The 20,024-nt window shown below is 30.8% G+C and overlaps 1 protein-coding gene across 1 annotated transcript in view; it reads right to left on the bottom strand.

Annotated features, from left to right (window-relative positions):
* The window catches only part of LOC143042345 (uncharacterized), a 44,357-nt gene extending 33,695 nt beyond the window's left edge, over nucleotides 1-10,662 (bottom strand). The window contains exons 1-3 of the mRNA XM_076214621.1: nucleotides 10,366-10,662; nucleotides 4,651-4,767; nucleotides 3,577-3,711 (exon numbers count right to left, since the gene is read on the bottom strand). Of these exons, the coding sequence (XP_076070736.1) occupies nucleotides 3,577-3,711; nucleotides 4,651-4,767; nucleotides 10,366-10,621 (508 nt within the window). The 5' untranslated portion in view covers nucleotides 10,622-10,662. The remainder of the gene's footprint in view (nucleotides 1-3,576; nucleotides 3,712-4,650; nucleotides 4,768-10,365) is intronic.
* Nucleotides 10,663-20,024: the final 9,362 nt, after the last annotated feature.

The following is a 20,024-nucleotide window of genomic DNA, read 5'->3' as shown; positions in this document are numbered from 1 at the left end:
AACATCTAAAAAAAACTTCCTTTAGCTATTAAATTAAACAATTTTATAAACTGCACAGTTAATCTTTGTATAAAACGACAATCTATGTTATTTTGTATCTTTTTTCTTCATCATATATACAACATGAACATGAAACATGAATAAACAGAAGGGATTGAAAATATTCAAATTTTACATGTAAAAATAGTGAAAAACATGCAATCAAACTGTCAATCACAGCCTACCGAAAAATATAACATTATTTAAAATGTTGAAAATACATATAAATAGTTTAGTTTTTGGATCTGTTCCTATTTCTATATTTGAAGGACATCGGACAATTGATTTGCACAGTAAAGGGCACTTATGTTAATTATTGACTTTCTATTTTCATTTGATTTTGAAAGATTTAGATTAATGATTAGAGTTAATTGAATATAGCTGTGTTACTCTCTTAATAAAGAAATGAGACACCAGTTCTAACTTATTTAATGCGCTCGTCGAGTCTTGTGTATTTTTGCCACCACTAGCAGCAAGATATCTGTCTTAAACAGTCATTTTGGTCTGATCAAGTCTTAATCGACTGGATTTGCCGCACATACAAAGGATAAATAAGACGGAAAGTTTAAGCGGACGATTCAGATCTGGTAAAACGGTTTCATACAAATAGGTATCAAAAGTACGAGGATTTTAAATTAGTACACCAGACGTGCGTTTCGTCCACATAAGACTCATCAGTGACGCTCATATTAAAATATTTATCAAGCCAAACAAGTACAAAGTTGAACAGCATTGAGGATCCAAAATTCCAAAAATAAAAGATTCAACGTTCAAATTTTCCAGACCGTGTTTAGATAAGTTTAGGAAACTGGTATAGTAGTGTATGTAACGCCCGTTTTGCTTGAAGATACATTTAAAGAAAGTATATATACGCTAGAATTATAGATAAGCGTAACTTTCGATTGATTAATAAATGTTATTGATTTCTGGTGTTGTTTTTCTTTTTTGTTGAGGAATTAATTAATAAACATTACTGATCGTATTTTTCATGTTAATACTAATTTATTTATTGACGTATTAATTTCTTATCGGCGACTGAACTTTTACTAACAACAAACCGATTGTGTGTGTAGTGGAAACATCGATTCCATATGCATTTGTGACATACATTACATGTAATATGTAATACGCTCAACCATAATGTGTTGTTAATTCCGAGGGTAAACTTAAAATGTAGTCGTTATTCAAAAGACATGTGTATGGAAATTGATTTCGTCTTTGAAAAGAAGTAACTACAATATTTAAACTTGACAATATTAAAGCAAGACTATGTGGTATGATTGATTGCCAGTGTAGGCACTGTCCATCATATTTCAAGTGAATTGGACATAAACAATTTCATATTCTTAACTGTTTATTTCTTTGTAAAACTGGGATTTTTTTTTCTTACCTTGTATTATACAATACTATTATTCTATAACCTATCTTACACAGCGTTATATTTAAACACCATCAAAATACATTGATTGATAGATTGTTTGTTGCTTAATGTCCAGTGGCAACTATTTCATGCATATTCAGGACGAGAACAAGTTCACAATAAATATAATGGGTAGGTCTTGTCACAAAAGTGGCCATCTGGGATGATGGTCGGGGAAATTTGGACAGCCACTGGAAAATGAGGGTTTATCGGATAGGGGCAAAAATTTTGCCTTGCAACAGGCCACCTACGGACCCCTCAAAGAGTTGTTGCAAGGGTTCTTAACGTGCAAAGAGCGTGGCATTCTCTCTACACGAGACATCGGATTTAACGTCCCCAGTCTGACAGGACGCGACTGCGAACTTGATACATCCCGCACAGCCAAACGGACGCCCCACTTCAGCAAGCGTAAATTTACTGCCGGTCGGGAGAAGACCAAGTGACCATATTTCTATTCCCCAGTCACCCTTTGGGGTCAAGATACATAAGTACTTTATTAAGCAACTGAAACTGTACTTAACATATAATAACACAGTGTTGAAATTAAAAATAAGATAATAGACGAATAAACATTTTTATCAAAACAATATTTTAACTTATATTTCAATACCCTTTGTAGTTTTAACGTAATCAAGGCTTTTTAAACTAAGATAAAGCGTTACCCATGATATTCGAATAATTCTAACTGTATAAATCCATGATGTAATCTAATATGCCCTATCTTGAAAGATTTAGTTCAACTGTATGTGTCCGTAATTAACCGGTTTACTACCTTTTTATGCAATATATGAATGAAAAATTAGGTATTTAAATGATTTGAAGATAACTGTTTAAAGATGTTAAAAACTTTAAAACTATTGTTTAGTGCAATTCACTTATCATGATAATTTTGTAACAATACCTGTACATGTGTTATAATATCTGTACACACAAAAAACAAAAACAAGTAATTGTTATAAATAATCAGCAAATACCACGAACAGCTATAAATAAGTTTTACGTCGAGTTACCTACCTTTTCTAAACCCCGCTTATTGTAACACACAAACACACACACACACAACTGTGAAACTCACTTTTAAACTTTTTGAAGAATGATATATAGAAGACATAAAACCATCATTTATTCATATTTTTCATCCATAATGATGGGTTTTGAACTGACTTAGATGATTGCTCGATAATCCGTTGATCTATAGAAGTTCACACCAGTGGAGATCAAGTCACTCCTTTTTATTATTTTTACAATACAATGTTGTATAAATACAAAAATTGATAGATTGAACAGCAAACTGAATTCGTAAGACAATATTTGTTTAATGGTGAAGGGGGCGAAAGATACAAGAGGGACATTCAAACTCATAGATCGAAAATAAACTGACAACGTCATGGCTAAAAGAGAAAAAGACAAACAGACACAAATCAGTATATAAGAAACAATATACAAAACTGAAGACCAAGCAAAACCAACCCAAACAAATATTTAGGGTTCTCGCATATGCTCCTGAAGGTTAAATAGATCCTGATCCACATGTGGCAGACGTCGTGTTGATCCTGTTATAACATACACGGTAAATAGTTTAATTAAGTAGGTCACATTAGTGGAATAAGAATAGGATTATAGTTACTTACGACAGAAAGAACATATCTGATTTATAAAGCATATGGTCGATATCATTATTTGACTTTTTTAAAAGTTCTTGCCCTTTTCACATGATTTTCGATTTTTTGAAAAAAAAACTTTCAACATAAAGATCAAAATATGCTGACGATCAACCTTTACATGTTAAATCAGCATCAATAGTAAGAAATATAGCATCTGCAAATATATATCAACATGGTTAAAGCCTCTTATGAACTGCATTTTGCATAAAGAAAGAAAGGCCTTAATGTTTCGAAAGAGTTAGAGACAAGTATTTCGTGAGATTAAAATCAAACACTTTATTAATAAAAATAATAAAACATACATGGATGTTATTGCTGTTTTTTTATCTTCTCGGTGGTGTACCACAACACAGTAGGAAGATGTTACGATAAAAGAATATCGAGACACTCACTAGCGTTGATTGAATCATGATGAAAAAAAAATACAATTATGCATTACTCAAAAACATTTACCTTTTGGTTTTCCGGTTGTTCCAGATGAATATACAATGTAAGCGCGATTGTCTAAAGTCAAATCTGTTGGAAGAGTTGCTTCCCATGTCACTAGTTCTTCTTCCAATTCAATAAATGTGCATAGATGTTTTATCTCTAAACCAAAACACAAACAAGATTAAATGGACACTAAGTGTGTATGCAAGTTAAAATAAGCTTATAATTTGTCAGTAAAACATAGATTTCTTTCGCCTAATTATAATACGTTGTTACATACACGAGCGAATCGTACAAGTAGAGATTTATAAACACCAGAAGATGGTAACACGCATGACAAGGGAACGTCATCATCTGAATGAGGATAATTAACAATATGCAACTCATCTCTTTTATCATATATTTTACTTTTGCTCAAACCTTGACTGAGTTAAGAAAAACACACATGACAACAAACCTAAAACAAACAGTGTTTTACAAAATCTGCATTAGCCACATAATATAGCAGATTCCATAAAGTGTGTAGCCAAATGTTATATTTTTGGTTAGCTTGCTTGTTAGCTGAACCGCGAAGTCATTGTTAGGTTAGGTAAACTTCCCCACTTTAAGAATAGACTAGTCCGACAGAAAACCAAACGATCTGTCTGTTGGACTATGTTACTTCGAAAGGAGGGTAGTTTACCTGATCTAATGATGACTTCACGGTCCAGCTAACAAGCAAGCTAACCAAATATATTTCCTTTCGCTACACACTCAATGGAATCCGCTGTAACTGAATTGCACTTTTTACTTGCATAGATTTTGCTCTTAATTTTGAAAAGGTATGAGCTTAACCTGTCCATTCACCTTCATGAGTTTATGACATTTCCGAAGTTTTTGTTTGTAGCTTAATTTTATCTTCTAGATGAGTCCAGCATTGGTAGTATATTGCTGTCTTACTTTTACATATGATTTCACTACAACTGGTAATCAGAAATCTTTACTGTTTTAAAATTAGTCCTTGACAATTTTAAATTTACTTATTCTGAAAAATAATTAAGATGTTTTTATTGATTAAGATGCAATATAACTTTTCTGTCTGTATTATCTTTCACTTACCACCTAGCGTGTCTGTTAACTGTTTATTAGATATAACTGCTATTGGCTTTGCATCACAAAGGATAGATTTCATCGTAGGCAGTGGGTATATCACATCCAGGGGTAGGTAAGCAGCACCTGTTTCGATATCAAGTTGTTTGTCATTAAAAACATAAAATAAGGACAATGAACTCGATTCAATGATAGTAATCCAATGTTCATTTACAGTTTTGATTACACATATTTTGTGTAAACGTGTCTATTAACACAAGAGCAGACTATCAACATAAAACAGATCAGAACCAATTACTCTTATGATTCTGAACTATTTCGTCGATTCATATTGCATAAAACAGTCTACAATTATAAGAATTACCGTTTCTGATTGGTTGAATGATTGATTGATGGTAACGATACTTGCATCACTATTGTGTTAATTGTAGTCGGTTCGTTTTTATTGATTGAGGATGTTAATGCACCAAGATAGAACCACCGACTTTTGATAGGAAAACTGACAGGTTTTATGACAATAACGACTTCATCATTGTGTCTTTAGGAGGATCATATCTTCATACTTATCTTGGATGTACATGCAATTTGGAATCAAATGTTTAAATAAGAACTTGTTCAACGTAATTTAGCTAAAGAGTTATTTGAATCAAATATTTGGGGTCATTATAATAATGTTTTACTATTTAATATAGAACCGAATACAGTTTGAATTTTAGGAATTGTGTTGAGATACGAACAATCTTTTTTTATAGTAAATCTTGAAAAATTGGCTGACAACAGGGTTAACCAACGGTTTGAAATGGCACTTCTTGATGACTCTTCAGACAACTGGCAAAATCTTTAAGATTATTCAACATTGATATGCCTTACATTCCATGGTGTACATATGTTACAGACGTCATGGGGTAATGTCAGCATATTGATATTCTTGTTTCATACACGTTCTGCATGGAAATTTCACAGTAAAGTGTTTAATTGCAAAAGTTTTTAAAAAAAATATTTTGCAAAGTGTCTCGAATGTGTTCAAATCATTAACCCCGTAAGGAAGATGGTTCGTTGTCAATGGGCATAAAGAATGTCTAATTAGGACAAAGGTGATAATGGTCATCTATAAGTATTGTTATGCTCCACCTACGATAGTAGAGAGGATTATGTTTTCTGGTCTTGCCTCCGTCTGTTCGTTCGTCTGTTCGTCCGTCGGTCCGTCTGTCCCGCTTCAGGTTAAAGTTTTTAGTCAAGGTAGTTTTTAATGAAGTTGAAGTCCAATCGACTTGAAACTTAGTACACATATTCCCTATGATATGATCTGTCTAATTTGATGCCAATTTAGATTTTTCTAACCTATTTCACGGTCATTGAAGATGGAAAATGAAAGTGAGAGTGGGGTATCCGTGTACTTTGGACACATTCTTGTTTTTGTTATCATGTACTCATTTCGAATATAAACTCATTTTGAAGTAAATTTTAAATGGTTTGAATCAGGTTTGAAAAAAATTTAAAGCACAAAAATACTGAATTTCGAGAAAATTCATAAAGGAAAGTCTCTTATCAAATATCAAAACAAAAAGCTCAAACACATCAAATGAAAGGCTAATAGCTGTCATACTCCTGAATTGTTACAAGCATTTTCTTTTGTAGAAAATGGTGGATTAAAACTTGTTTGAAAGCTAGCTAAACCTCTCACTTGTATGACAGTCGAAACAAATTCCATTATATTGACGTGTGAACAAAATAAACAGAACTAAAGGTTAACATGTCAAATTGGGAATACATCAGTCAACATTGTATTGTAATCCTAAGCATTATAAAATATACCCATGTGTAACAAAGAAGTACAAAATGGAATATAGACCAAGTAAATAAGCAAAAAGTAAAGAAAATAATACTCAAAATTATCAAAGTACAGTAACACAATGACTGGCTGTGTAAGTATAGAGCCACGTCATATATATATCAAAGCAACATAAAAAGGCATATAGACAAAGTACATAAGCGGAAATGAAAGACAACCATACACAAATGTTTTACAATGGCACAATCAAGGGATGAATAAGAACAGAGCAACGTCATAGGTATTTAAGAAACGCCAAAAGTACGTATAGACAAATCACATATCAAAAACAAAAGACAAGCCTACGAGAATTATCGTTAAAAAATAACGCAATTACGGGATATACAAATACCGAGCCACGAAGATTATACCGGTTTGGTTATTACAGTCCTTGGATGGTGTAAACTTCCCACTAACACCATACACCATTACACCATACACCATACTCCATTACACCAAACACCTTGTACCATTACACCATACACGTTACACCTTTGCACCATACACTTTACACCATACACCTTTCCCCATTCTATCTACACGATCCGAAATTACCCATAATGCAATTAAATTTTAAATATTAAGATTTTTATTATGTTTATGCTTACAATCCGAAAAAATGAAATAAAAAAAAAATCGTTTGCAACCAATGAAAGGTCGTACACTATCATTCACACCATTCCCGGTCGCACGTTATACAATCACACCATTCCTCATACACCATTACACCATTCCTCTTACACCATACACCATAGCACCATACACTTTACACCATTGCACCATATGTCATACACCATTACACCATACACGTTGTTTTGGGAAGTTTACACCATCCAAGGGCTGTAACATTTGTCGAACAAATTTTAGATAAAGTGTATTAAAAATATCACTTGCTATTAATATGTTATTTTGTTTGTCGTTGTTTTGACTCGATCAGATAATGAATCCTTGATTCTGAGGGAAATATTTAGTACAATACTAGAACCTCAACTTAAGGGGGCTCGCGGGTCTAAATCATATTTTTTTTCTAATATAGGATTTCGCTATATTTTTCTATAAATGAACTTTATCTAATACTTAAAATAAAAATAAAATAACAAATTGGGGTCACTGTTCATTTACGCTCACAATCTGCCTTGGAAAAAAGCATACATTTTTGTAAAGGTACTTTTTTCTGTTGAACTAATAGGAGAAATATTAGTAATATTGAAATAAATTAATAACCTAAATACAGAAATCGCTTCAATTTTACAATTATTTAGTTTATGTACAGCTTATTTGAAAACAATAATAAAAAAATATAGGTCACCGATGTGTTAAAAAGATACTTTCAATTTTGATGCCAAAACATGGCATTTTTGGACCAAGGGAGATGATTTTGAGCATTTTCAATGATATAAACATTTCAAAAGTCATCTGGGGGCAAACAGAATCGATGTTATTGGTTGATTTTTGTAACACATCATTAAGTAATGACTCTTAGTGTAATAAATAAAATTTGTAATGAAAAAAACAAATGTTAAATTTTTTGCTCAAAATTTTGTACCCGCGAGCTTCCTATCTTGACTGTAACGGCATGGTCCTGGGTATTTTAGATTAATATCTTGCATCAGCAACATTAAATATAAAAACAAATATTTAGTCTGATTGTAAATAAGACAAATCTTTACAAGAGACCGAATAAACAGACATTTACACTATTATAGGTCACCGTACGGTCTTGAGATATATATAGAATAAAGGACGTTTTGTTTTTGATACTGACTTTATCACAGTAAAATATCAGGTGAGCCCGAAGGGTGAGCCTTATATTTTCTGTGATAAAGTCAGTATCAAAAACAAAAAGTCCTTTATTCTGTTTATCGGTAATTTAACAAAAAAATCCCTACAATAACAGAGAAAATAACAAAGGAACTTCTTTTTTGCGTCGAATCACGGCGAATCACACTTGACGTCATAGGCTGCACTACGTCATTTGAAATTTTGTCACAGTGCAATAAACATGGCGTTCTCTTGCACAAAGTATCGAAAAGGAATTATTGCTTGCGTTGCATTAATATTCTGCTTTGGACATGACTCTAACAATGCCAAATATAATGGTAGCATACCGGTTAGTCATTTTTTTTTTTATTTTTCACAAAGCATCAGCATAGGTTAACTAATAGTCAGAAATAAGAATGATACGAATCAGCTGAATTTTATCGATCATCATTTTGAGTTCAACGACAAGTTATAATTATATTTTACTTAGATTAGTGGATAAAAATACATTTATTTTGTCATTATTCGCCCAGTGTTCATCATGAAAACGATCACATTGATTTCAAATAATTTTAAGAAGAGGAGACATTTATACACGACTCAAGAGGCAATGTAAACCGACTAAATTATCTGAACCAGATCATTTCTTGTCGACTTCATAATTATTTCAAACATTTTAATAGACGTCACTAAACTTTTAGCTTACAATTCTTGCTTTTTCAAAACCATGTTCATTTATTTTCAAGACAGACGAGAAATATGAAACTTGGGAGTTCAAAGGCCTTGCAGTTACCTTTAATTTCAGAAGCGAATTTAGGGGTAGGCAACCCGGGTCACAGTCACCCCTTATAAAGGCTACAATTCTGGTCAGAGCAGACTTTTATTGTGTAATGTCCCCTGCTATACCTCCCTTTTTAAAATGTATCCTATAGATCCGCATTAGTCCAAATAATTATGACGTCTTGGAAGGCTATTTTATTTTTTGCTTTGACGCCTTCCTGTCGATGTAAGGCGTCAAAGAAAAAAAAATATAATAGTCTTTCAAGATGTCATAATTATTTGGAATAGATCCGCATATGAATATCACCAAGGATATACTACACCAATCCTTGATATCACGGTTCACTTTTTTGTTCTTTAATCTATGAATAACTGTCATTGACAATGAAACCACATCTTTTAAAATTGTATATGATGGTCCCACGAAAATGTCGAAAATGCATAAATTTCATTTTTTTCTAGCTTTTCTCCTGCGATAGCGTTACCTTTTTGGTCACTATTTATGTGTTGCGTTTAAATATGAACTTTATAGTGAATGAACAGGTAAAACAAATACTTCTCAAGAAACAGAAAAAGAAAACTATACTTGGAACAGCACCAGGCTATGTATTGGTATGAATAAAAACTCAGCATGGACGATATGTAGTTGTACTTCACATAACGCATTTTTTTTAAGTCTATCGGGTTTTTCATGCATTTTCTGTTCACATTTTCACAATAATCTTTCAAAAAGGCTAAACTGACTTTGTGAAAGTTTCAAACAATGTCAAGTGTTTCATTCGCCAAAAATCTCGTGCGTTTCTGCGAAAAAAAATCGCGCGCAATTTTGTGAATGAAAAGGCGAAGTAGATCCTTGCGCGTTGCATTCGCGCTTGTCATTTGCGTACTAACCCAATAATTTTTATATCACGACCAGTCCACTGATACTGACATTATCAGCGAGTACACATCAAGGGAAAAATTAAGTACAAATTACCGATAAATGAGTATAAACACTGCATTGAACTATTCAAAATAATAAAATACAGATATTTTAGTGATGGCTCTTTCATTGTTTGCTTATTTTTGCTAATCAAGACATTATCAAGAGGTCATACAGGTTAAATGAGGACCCATATCTTCATTTCAAAACGAAGATCCAGAGTTTTTTTTTCGAAACGAGGACACAGAGCTTTCTGTTCAAAACGAGGACCAAGGGCTTTCTTTGCAAAACGAGTGTTCTGTCATTTTCACGTAGTCACAAACTGGATCCAGTAAATTTAAGATATGTGTAAAACAAAGACAGTTTTCTTGCAAATTTGTGAAAATGAAAACACTTAAATTACAAAAGAAAAATGAAAACCAATACTGACCTGCTTTTAGAATAGCAATATACGCAGTTACATACGCAATGCTTTTATCCAAATAAATTGCAACACACGAATTTATTTTAACGCCTTTGTGAACTAAATGTTTTCCAAGTTTGTCAGAACTTTCATCCAACTCCTTGAATGTTATTTTCGCCCCGCTGTCTTCAACAATTGCAATCTTGTCTGGCGTCTTCTTTGCTTGCTTAGAAAACATTTCATGAAGCAATCCTTGTTGCTCATAGCTGGTTTCTGTTCCCATTGTACAATAACTTTGATTAGAGTTGCATTTGGGTTTTTTTTTTGTCGCTAAAAAAAGTGAAAACAAAAATGTCTTTGAAATATACATGAACTTGGTTATTTAATTTTTGAAATCAATGAATCTCTTTGATGCATATACGAAATAGGTTTTTGTCTTTTTGTTGACACCTGCACAATTCAAGGATCAGTATTTGTTCACAGCCCTTAAGCTTCTCCTATACATCTTTTAATTGTAATTAATTTCTCATGTTATTTAGTTTCAACTAATTTAGAAATAGTCAACGAGAAGCGTTCCTTATCTAACAAGTAATATATTTTCAATTGTATAACGAATTTGTTAAACGAACAGGAATTATTTTTGAGTGTAATGTGAGTACGAAATATTATGGGTGTCTTTCATAGATAAATGAACAATTCTTTTTTAGAAATAATGAAGGTACACAATGAGGATGTTACTACGACATCATTATACAATTGAATACATTTTACAGGATTTTTTAGCAATATTTTATTGATTCTAGTTTACCTTTATACTTATATTTCTATGTTTCGTTTGACTCATTCCTGCATATCATGATTAGTGCCGTTTTGAAAACATATATGATGGTAATGGATGGCTGATTTACAAGCATCTGTGCATTTGATGCGTATTAAGACGACAATTAATATGCTAATGTTGAAAAAACTGCTTTAAACCAGATTGACATGTTGAGATATATTTCCTTGCATTTACTCTCACTTAAATTCCATTTGAAATATCTTTCGTAATACTATTAAACATAATATATACAATGCATTTATCATCATACTTCTATGTGACATAATTTATTCTCTGCCTCATGGTTATCTATTATAGGCAAACGTGTTCCTTTCGAGAGAATTGTTTTGTGTGCAGGACTTGTTGCAAAAAAACTTAGAAACAGACTTCTGTCTGCAGTTGTGGATAAAATTATATTTCTGAACGAGAGCACACTCAAAGTGCTATGCGATTGACCCTCTGCAACTAAATAGAGACAGTTTTAACGGTGTTTGTACACAACTTAACACTTTTATGAATTTATGACCTAAACCGTTAACCTACTTTTGTTTGTAAATCTGGTATGAAATCTACATTGAATGTAATAAATGTTTATTTGAAACTTTATTATTGTTTAATTTTAAATACAATTTTTGTTTCGTATAAGTGATTTAAATCAACTATTGTGTTGACCAATTATTAGACAAGTCGTAATATAAAAAAATACTAACTGATACAGATTGTCTGTCAAGTCGGACGTTATTAACACATTAATGATTTAATTGGCCAGTTTTTGATTTGGTTCTTGAACTCACAAACAATAATTTCGATTATGAAAAGTTATTTAATTCGAAGTGGTTGTCCGTTATCCATTGTTCTAGGACTATCAATACGTATAACTAAAGCTCAAATATAGTTTTGATTCATACAGTTTGATATTTCTGTAACAATACGCAAAGATGTCAAACGATGCCATCATATTATAATAAATAGGTTTTTGTGAATTATTACCACATCTCAACAAAAATAAAAAAAAATCACTGGACGTTAAAGTTCTATCCGAGTACTCGCGTACTCGCATGTATTATGACCGAGAACTCGAGTATTAAATGTCAAATCTTTTGACATCCCTACTTACAATGCTTAATTAATGAATGGTACAGATTTGAAACTTTGTTTATCAACCTAATTTTTTTAACCAATATTGTTAACAATCAACAAAATAGTAAACAATAAATTGTCCGGAGAAACAGGTAAACGTACACAATCTCTTTGCAGGGGAAAATGAAAACGAAAAAAAAAAAAACACTCCCATTACAAATGATAATCTCCTCTCTCTCTCGCATCGCACCATATAATATAATACATTTATTGATATAATTTGTTTTATACCTTTTGTGTACATTAAAACTACATGATTCAAACTTTTCGATTTAAAGAGACATAATGTGTTATGATAATTACTACAATTATACAGTCCTATCACGTCCCATTTTACCACGTGATACTCTACATAAGATATTATTAGAAAGGGAAGTGTATTTCTTTCATAAAAAATAGGATATTTATTTGTTTTCCTAAAAGGAGTTATTTCAAAAGTATGGTGAGTATAAACATGCATCTGTTTGATATTCATATGTCCCTGCTGATCTTATATATGGGTTGTTTAAATACGCAGTCGCTGGTGCATTTGCTCTACCGTTGTCATATTTTAAATATTATACCAGCTTAAATCGGTCACGAATGTTTATTGGGACTGTATTTCCACACATTTTGTTAACATCTCAACTGTCACCACCTTTGGGAATATAGAGTTGTGCCAGTTCACATAGCAAATAACTGTTTTTATTTTGGCATATCTTTGTAGGCTTTGTGCCATGTTTGGAAATTTTAAAATTGTACCAGCGTTCGCTTAAATTGTATAAATTTCAAGATTTTGATAGAGTCTTAATTTGAATTGACATGATTCATTTGACATCGTGCTATTACCAAGGAAGGACATCTGTTATCCGAAATATCTAACATATTGTTCGTTTTACTGGTGTTTTTTTTTTTTTGTGATGTACCCGTTTAGACTTGTTATTTATTATATTTTGTAGTGTACTGAATCATAATTATATGATCCATCGCTTCGTAAGATTTATCGTTAGCTACTTATTCAGTCATTCAATAATTATATATAATAATACATGTATATAAAAAAGATTTTTAAAAAATACAAGGATTCTATATCACTTAAATATTTATTCTTTCTGTTCGATTGAGCCATGATTTCAAACACAAATCCACCTCTAGCACACTTGTGGTAATTAACATTGAGGTGCAATTTCCGAGTTATTATCTTAAACTAGAAAACGCTTGTATTAGGCCCTAATTACTAGACGGTTGGGACCATCATCCACAAAATCAATCTCAACTTTCCTTTTGTGGTATTGAAACTTATCTAAAATACACTTCGAAATACGTTAACGACATTTATTCAATAGTGTTTTGAAAGGATAAAAACATTTATCTTTAAACAGTTATACATTTGTGAATAGTTGATTGATTTTTACTGAAACTGTTTGCAGTTAATAATACAGCTATGAAGTCAAACGCTTTTATTGAGCTACATGTATTAAAAACCAGCAAAAATTTCTTCAATAAAATATTTCAATAAATCTAACCGAAAGTGGCTGAATACTAGTATATAGTTTGAAACATAATAATGTAGTATGTTCGATGTTCTTGTATCTTGCATAGTATTTTAAGAACAAAAAAAGATCCACTAACACTGTATAATTCATGTAAATGGTTACTTTTGTTTCTTTTCACATGGTCAGGAAAGTAATTAATTTTCTACTTCCGTGTTGTGATTGGCCACAGTTTACAGAAGGTTTCGGTACCCTTGTTTAATTCAAATGTGTAATTATCACATTTGAGATAGGAAAGAAAACAGCTTTAAATATTTCAAAACAGAGAAAACTTTAATACATGAGCAAGTTGTAATAGTCAAAAGAATTTACTAATTTAAAGTACTTTACTCAAATTTCTGTGAATTCTTCTCAGCAGTAGCAACAATCCTTTGTTTTCCCTACCATAAACTGCTAGTATTTGTTTATGTTTAAGTTTGTTCAAAATCAATTGCCTAATATTTTAAAGAAATTAAAAGAAAAAATTGATTACCCTATGCAATTAAAAATATCGTTCTGAAGTAAATCATTTAGGCGCACTCTATTTATATTGTTGAGACTTCCCTTCCTCTTCCACGAATTCTTTGGGAGTTACAAAAAATCTAGTGTCGTCGCATGTATGCTATATATAGTTCACATGCAACACATTGGTTGTAAATTAAGAACCATATCGTTTTCGAATAAATTTACATTACTTCTTTCAAATTATGAACGTTTTTGGTTAGCATATTTGTAGAGATATCTAACAATAAAAACTGATTCATTGAGTTTTACTTAAGTAATGATGTATGAAAAAGGCCACATTTTAGACATTTAACAATTAAAATTTACGTTTAACGGTAGGATTTATTAAAAAAAAAAAACAGAATACAAATACAAGTTTCTAAACAATTTAGATATTATATCCATTAGTCACATTGGTCTGTTATCTGAATGGTAAATTAAAGATGTTTCCTTCGTGTATTGCATTTAGCTATAGGTCAAATAAGGACATTTTGTTTTCCCCCCAAAAAACAGATTATACAAGTACATGTTAACCATTACGATGGATAATCAACTATACATTGTTATATTTATCGTGGAAATAATAATGACCATACAGCTGAGAGACGTTTCGTCCACGAATATATCACCAGCCTAGTAGTCAGCACTTTGGTGTTAACATGAATAACAATTATATGGTCACTTTTATAAATTTCCTGTTTACAAAATAATGAATTTTTCGAAAAACTAAGAAGTTTTTGATCCCAGGCATAGATTACCTTAGCCTTATTTGGCGTAACTTTTTTTGAATTTTGGGTCCTCAATGCTGTTCAAATTTGTACTTCTTTAACTTTATAACTATATATATATTATATAACTTGATCTGAGCGTCACAGATGAGTCTTATGTAGACAAAACGAGCTTTTGGCGTACTAAATTATAATCCAGGTACCTTCAATCCCTACATACCCCCAACAAATTATTCTGAAGGAACACTAGGATATTGAAAATGGGTACCTTGATTCGTTAGACATAGAACATAACACAATAATTTAATTTTGGATGTAACGCGTCTTCTGATTGGCTGACGTTATTTTGTTATGAGCCCATAGACATAATTTAGTCATGTGACAGTGACGTCATCAACATTTTTTCATGGTTTTCTACGGTTTAAAAAGGAATTTAGAATTAAATTATAAGAAATGACTGTAATATTTTTTCTGTCTATTCAAAATAACATAAAAATGTGGTGCACACTGTTAAATAACCCGCTACGCGCGTTATTCAGTGTGCACCAAATTTATTATGTTATTTCTTCATAGACAGAAAAAATATTACAGTCATTCCTTAAATAAATAGTTATTAACTTCATTTCGAAGAGGCAAATCGTTCCAATTCAAATAAAAGTTGCAATCATTATTGTTGGATATGTGTGCTCTAATAATGATAATTGTATTTCAGTTTTTGAGATCGACGGTAAATTTCTTGGAACACATTTTATATCAAGATATTTACGAAAATATTTGTTTATTCCCAATAATGTGAGAAAAGTTATGTTATTTCGTCACAATCATTTGTTCATCGACATGAATATCGACGATTGACTAGTAACGCATCCATGACAAAAAAAAAAAAAGAATATTAAAATTGATCTATTTCCATATGTTGTCTTAACTATACATCTAAATAATTATTTAGTTGATTTTTTTTTTATCGGATTCGATTTATTGCTTGTTATACTGTGGACATGTATGTGTCTCGCTAATAATACAATAGTTCTGTTTTATTTATATTTTAAGAAGTGAAAAATGCTCTTCTTAAACTGTGTGTTATTGACTCAATAATTCCGGCATCTTTTTAAAAAAAAATCATAGTTTTGACTGAACGTTGAAGTTATTTAATTTTGGTCATTATTGTTATGTTCGTTAAGGGTTGAAAAGTTCCCAGTCTCGGCTGATTGATTTTTTTTTAAATCTTTATTTATGAAGCATGTCTCTACCACATAAACCAATCGAAGCGTTACAGTTCATAAAACGTTCACATAATTATATCTCATATCTAAATTGTTACGTAACATTATGAAATTATATATACACAGGTTCAAATATTTTTTACCATTAGCAAAGACGTAAACAAATTTCAGAATAAATTACTAGTCAGCAAAAAGAAAAGTTGAAATAAAGTATATTACCTTTGCACAAAAAAAAAAAAAAAAAAAAAAAAAAAAAAAAGCATCTCAACTAAATAACTAAACATTATTCAATTCAATTTAGAAGAATTTGAAGGAACAATCTTAACCAGTATTACATTTGTAAATGATTGAATTTAACTTAAATATTTTAGCGGTCCTGATGGGACGGTATATGTAGTCGAAATAATTCCTTTAGCATGTTAAGTAAGCTTTTTAAACTGACAAAAACACGTCAATATCTTCAAATGTATCAATTCCGAAGGTTTTAACTGAAAGCGGATGATTTTTTTTCGTTTAACATCAACATATTGAGGTAATATTTCAGTTTTGTTTCTCGTATGATATTTAATATTTCAAAAATTTTTACCAAATTATCTTTTATTCGGGTCATAAAAGTAATGATGGCCCGACTTTCTGGTTGATTTTGTCCACAGTTGACAGTTTTTACTCAAATGAGTAATCCTCCTATTTGAGATAGCAAAACATCTTGCAAAATGGGAGAAATATTTAAATCATCATAATGTTGTAATAGTCAATAGAATTTACAAACCTTCTTTACTCAAACTTCATGCTTTTAATACAGAGATTTAGAACAGATTAATCATGAAAGCATGTTAATTATATAAATGTACTACGATGTCAAACACATGTTGATTTAATGTCTTTTAAACAGTTTTCTTTTTTACTCAAATCAAAAATTGAAAGTTCATTTGTGAAAAATTGATTGGCTTCCTTGTAATCGGAAACCTTTCAAGTTAAGTCAAATGTATTAGGGACAACAATGTTATGTCAAAAAGTCACTCCATCGATCTGATTTTTTTTTCTTCTGTGTATTCTTCTCAGTAGTGGCAACACTCATTAGTGTTATGCCCTGCCATAAACTGGTAGTATTTTTTTATGTTTAACTTTCACAATATATTCAAAATTAATTGCCTAATATTTGAATAAATTTAAAGAAACAAATGCTTACCCTATGCAAGTGGAAATATTTTTCTAAAATGGAACATTTACGCGATCCCTATTTATACTGTTAACACTTCCCGTTTCTCTTCAAAGAACTGGTGGGGAGTTTCAAGAATTCGAGCGTATTTGCATGTATTATATAATATATAGTACTTGCAACACATTGGTTGTAAATTAAGAACCATATCGTTGTTGAATTACTTTACCCGACTTCTTTCAAATTATGAACGTTTTTGTTTGGCATATATGTGGAGACATTTAATAATGAATGATCAGTAATGCTGTAAAACAAAGGCCTTAATTTTAAACATTTAACAACTAAAAATTGCGTTTTACGATCGACTTTATTAAAACAAAACAGAATACAAAAAGGATTTATTTACTTTTTATTTTTAAAACATTTAAATAAATTAAAAATAGTATATTGGTCACATTCTTGGTGTCTGATAAAAAGCTCAAATATTTTGTATCTGTTTACCGTTAGGTAGAGGTCGAAAATAACATTTTGTTTTGTATAGATAAATAGCAAAACAACCCTAAAAGAAATAAAAATGTCATTCAGCACAAGTAAATCAATTAAGCGCACCCTATATATAATGTTAAGACTTCCCGTTCCTCTTCAAAGAACATGTGGGGAGTGTCAAGAATTCTAGTGACGTTGCATGTATGATATTTATAGTACAAGCAACACATTGGTTGTTAGTAAAGAATCATATAGTTTTCGAATTACTTTTCCCTTACTTCTTTCAAATTAGGAAAGTTTTTGTTTGGCATATTTGTAGAGATATTTAATAATGAAATTGTTTTTTTTAAAAGGACAACAAAAACAGAATATAAAACGTTTAGTTTGATTTTTATTTTGAAATTTTATGATAAATTTAAAATACTATATCTATTGGTCACAAATGTCTGTCATCTAATTATCAAATCAAACATGTTTTCTTCTTTTATAACCTTTAACATGTTTAAGCTAGAAGTCAAATTTTGACATTTTATTTGTATAAATAAAGAACAAAACAGCCCCAGAAGAACAAAAAGGTTAAACAAGTAAAATTAATGTAAGACTTTTTGATGAATGGTTAATAATGCTTCTTAACATCAAATTATAAAAGAAATGATAAAATGTTATATTTATCTTGGTTTAAAAGCAATAAAATATCCATATTCTTTTGAATCTGAAATTCTCCCATAGGAACCCTAGGGTATTGATATTACTACCTTGAATCGAAGGACACAGGATATAAAACAAAAACTTTATTTTGCAAAGACAAATCGCTGTAATCATATTTAATGGATTTGTGTGGTTTATTTATAATAATTGAATTTCAGTTTATGAGATTGACGAACAATTTGATGGAACACATTTTAAATAAAAATATTTACAAAAAATATTCGTTCATTCCCAATGTGAGAAAGGTTATGCTATTTCGTGACAGTCGGTTGTTCATCGAAATGAATATCGACAATTGACTCGTAACGCTACCATAACAAAAATGAATAAGAAATTGGTCCATTTTCCATTTTCCAGTTGTTGCCTTTCCATATATCCATATATGTTTAGAATGAAGGTTGACTTAAAAATAAAATACACTTTAATATCAATATTAGTTATTATTATTATGTTCTTTAAGGATTGAAAAAATATAAAACAACACGTCTAATAATTTATTGCGTCCGAAGCGCTTTTCTGGATTTACCTTCATCAGGAACGCTCAAAGCCAAACATTTGAAATCCGAAGATGTATAAGTACCGAAAATCGTTGAAGAGCTATATGTTAAAATTACCTAAAATAAATAGCCAAATTCATCTAAAGCCAACTTTGCCTGAGGGAGTTGAAACGTTCGCAGTGGAGGCTGACATGGATTTTTCTTATTAAAATCTTTATTCATGAAGCATGTTTCTTACACATACACCAATCGAATCGTTACAGTTCATACATTACAAAGTTCATACCATTACATCTCATTTATGAATTTGCTACGTTACTTTAATCATTATCAAATAATATACATGTTCAAATAATTTCACATTTAGCAAGACATATATTCTTTTTTCAGAATCTTCTTGCCAACAAAAAAGGATGATGAAGTTAAGTGTTTTACCTTTACACAAAGTAAACCTCAATATCCTGACCAAACATTATTAAATTGCATTTAGAAGAAATTAAAGAATCTGAATATAGAAGTAAATTTTTTAATAATAGATTTTATTTTTAGAAAAATTGACAGGTTTATGTAGTAAAAATCGTTCCTTTATTATGTTGAGTGAGCTGTTAAAACTTAAAAAACATGTCAATATCTTCAATTATACTAATTTTTAAGGTTTTAACTGAAAGCGGTTGATGCTTTTTTTTATTTTCAACAACATTTTAAGGTATAATTTCTGTCCTTGTGTCTTGTATGATATTTCATATTTTGTTAATTAATAAATTAAATATATTTTTCTTTTAATGTAGTCATACAATTAATGAATGTCCTACGTCTTTGTTGTTATTTGTTACAGTTTATAGATAGTTGTGGTACATGTACCATTATTTAGTAGAAATAGTTCTTCTTTCATTTGAGGTAGAACTAAAAC

The sequence above is a fragment of the Mytilus galloprovincialis genome, chromosome 8 (genome assembly GCF_965363235.1).
Source record: "Mytilus galloprovincialis chromosome 8, xbMytGall1.hap1.1, whole genome shotgun sequence".
NCBI lineage: Eukaryota > Metazoa > Mollusca > Bivalvia > Mytilida > Mytilidae > Mytilus > Mytilus galloprovincialis.
This window is presented reverse-complemented; position numbering and strand designations above follow the sequence as displayed.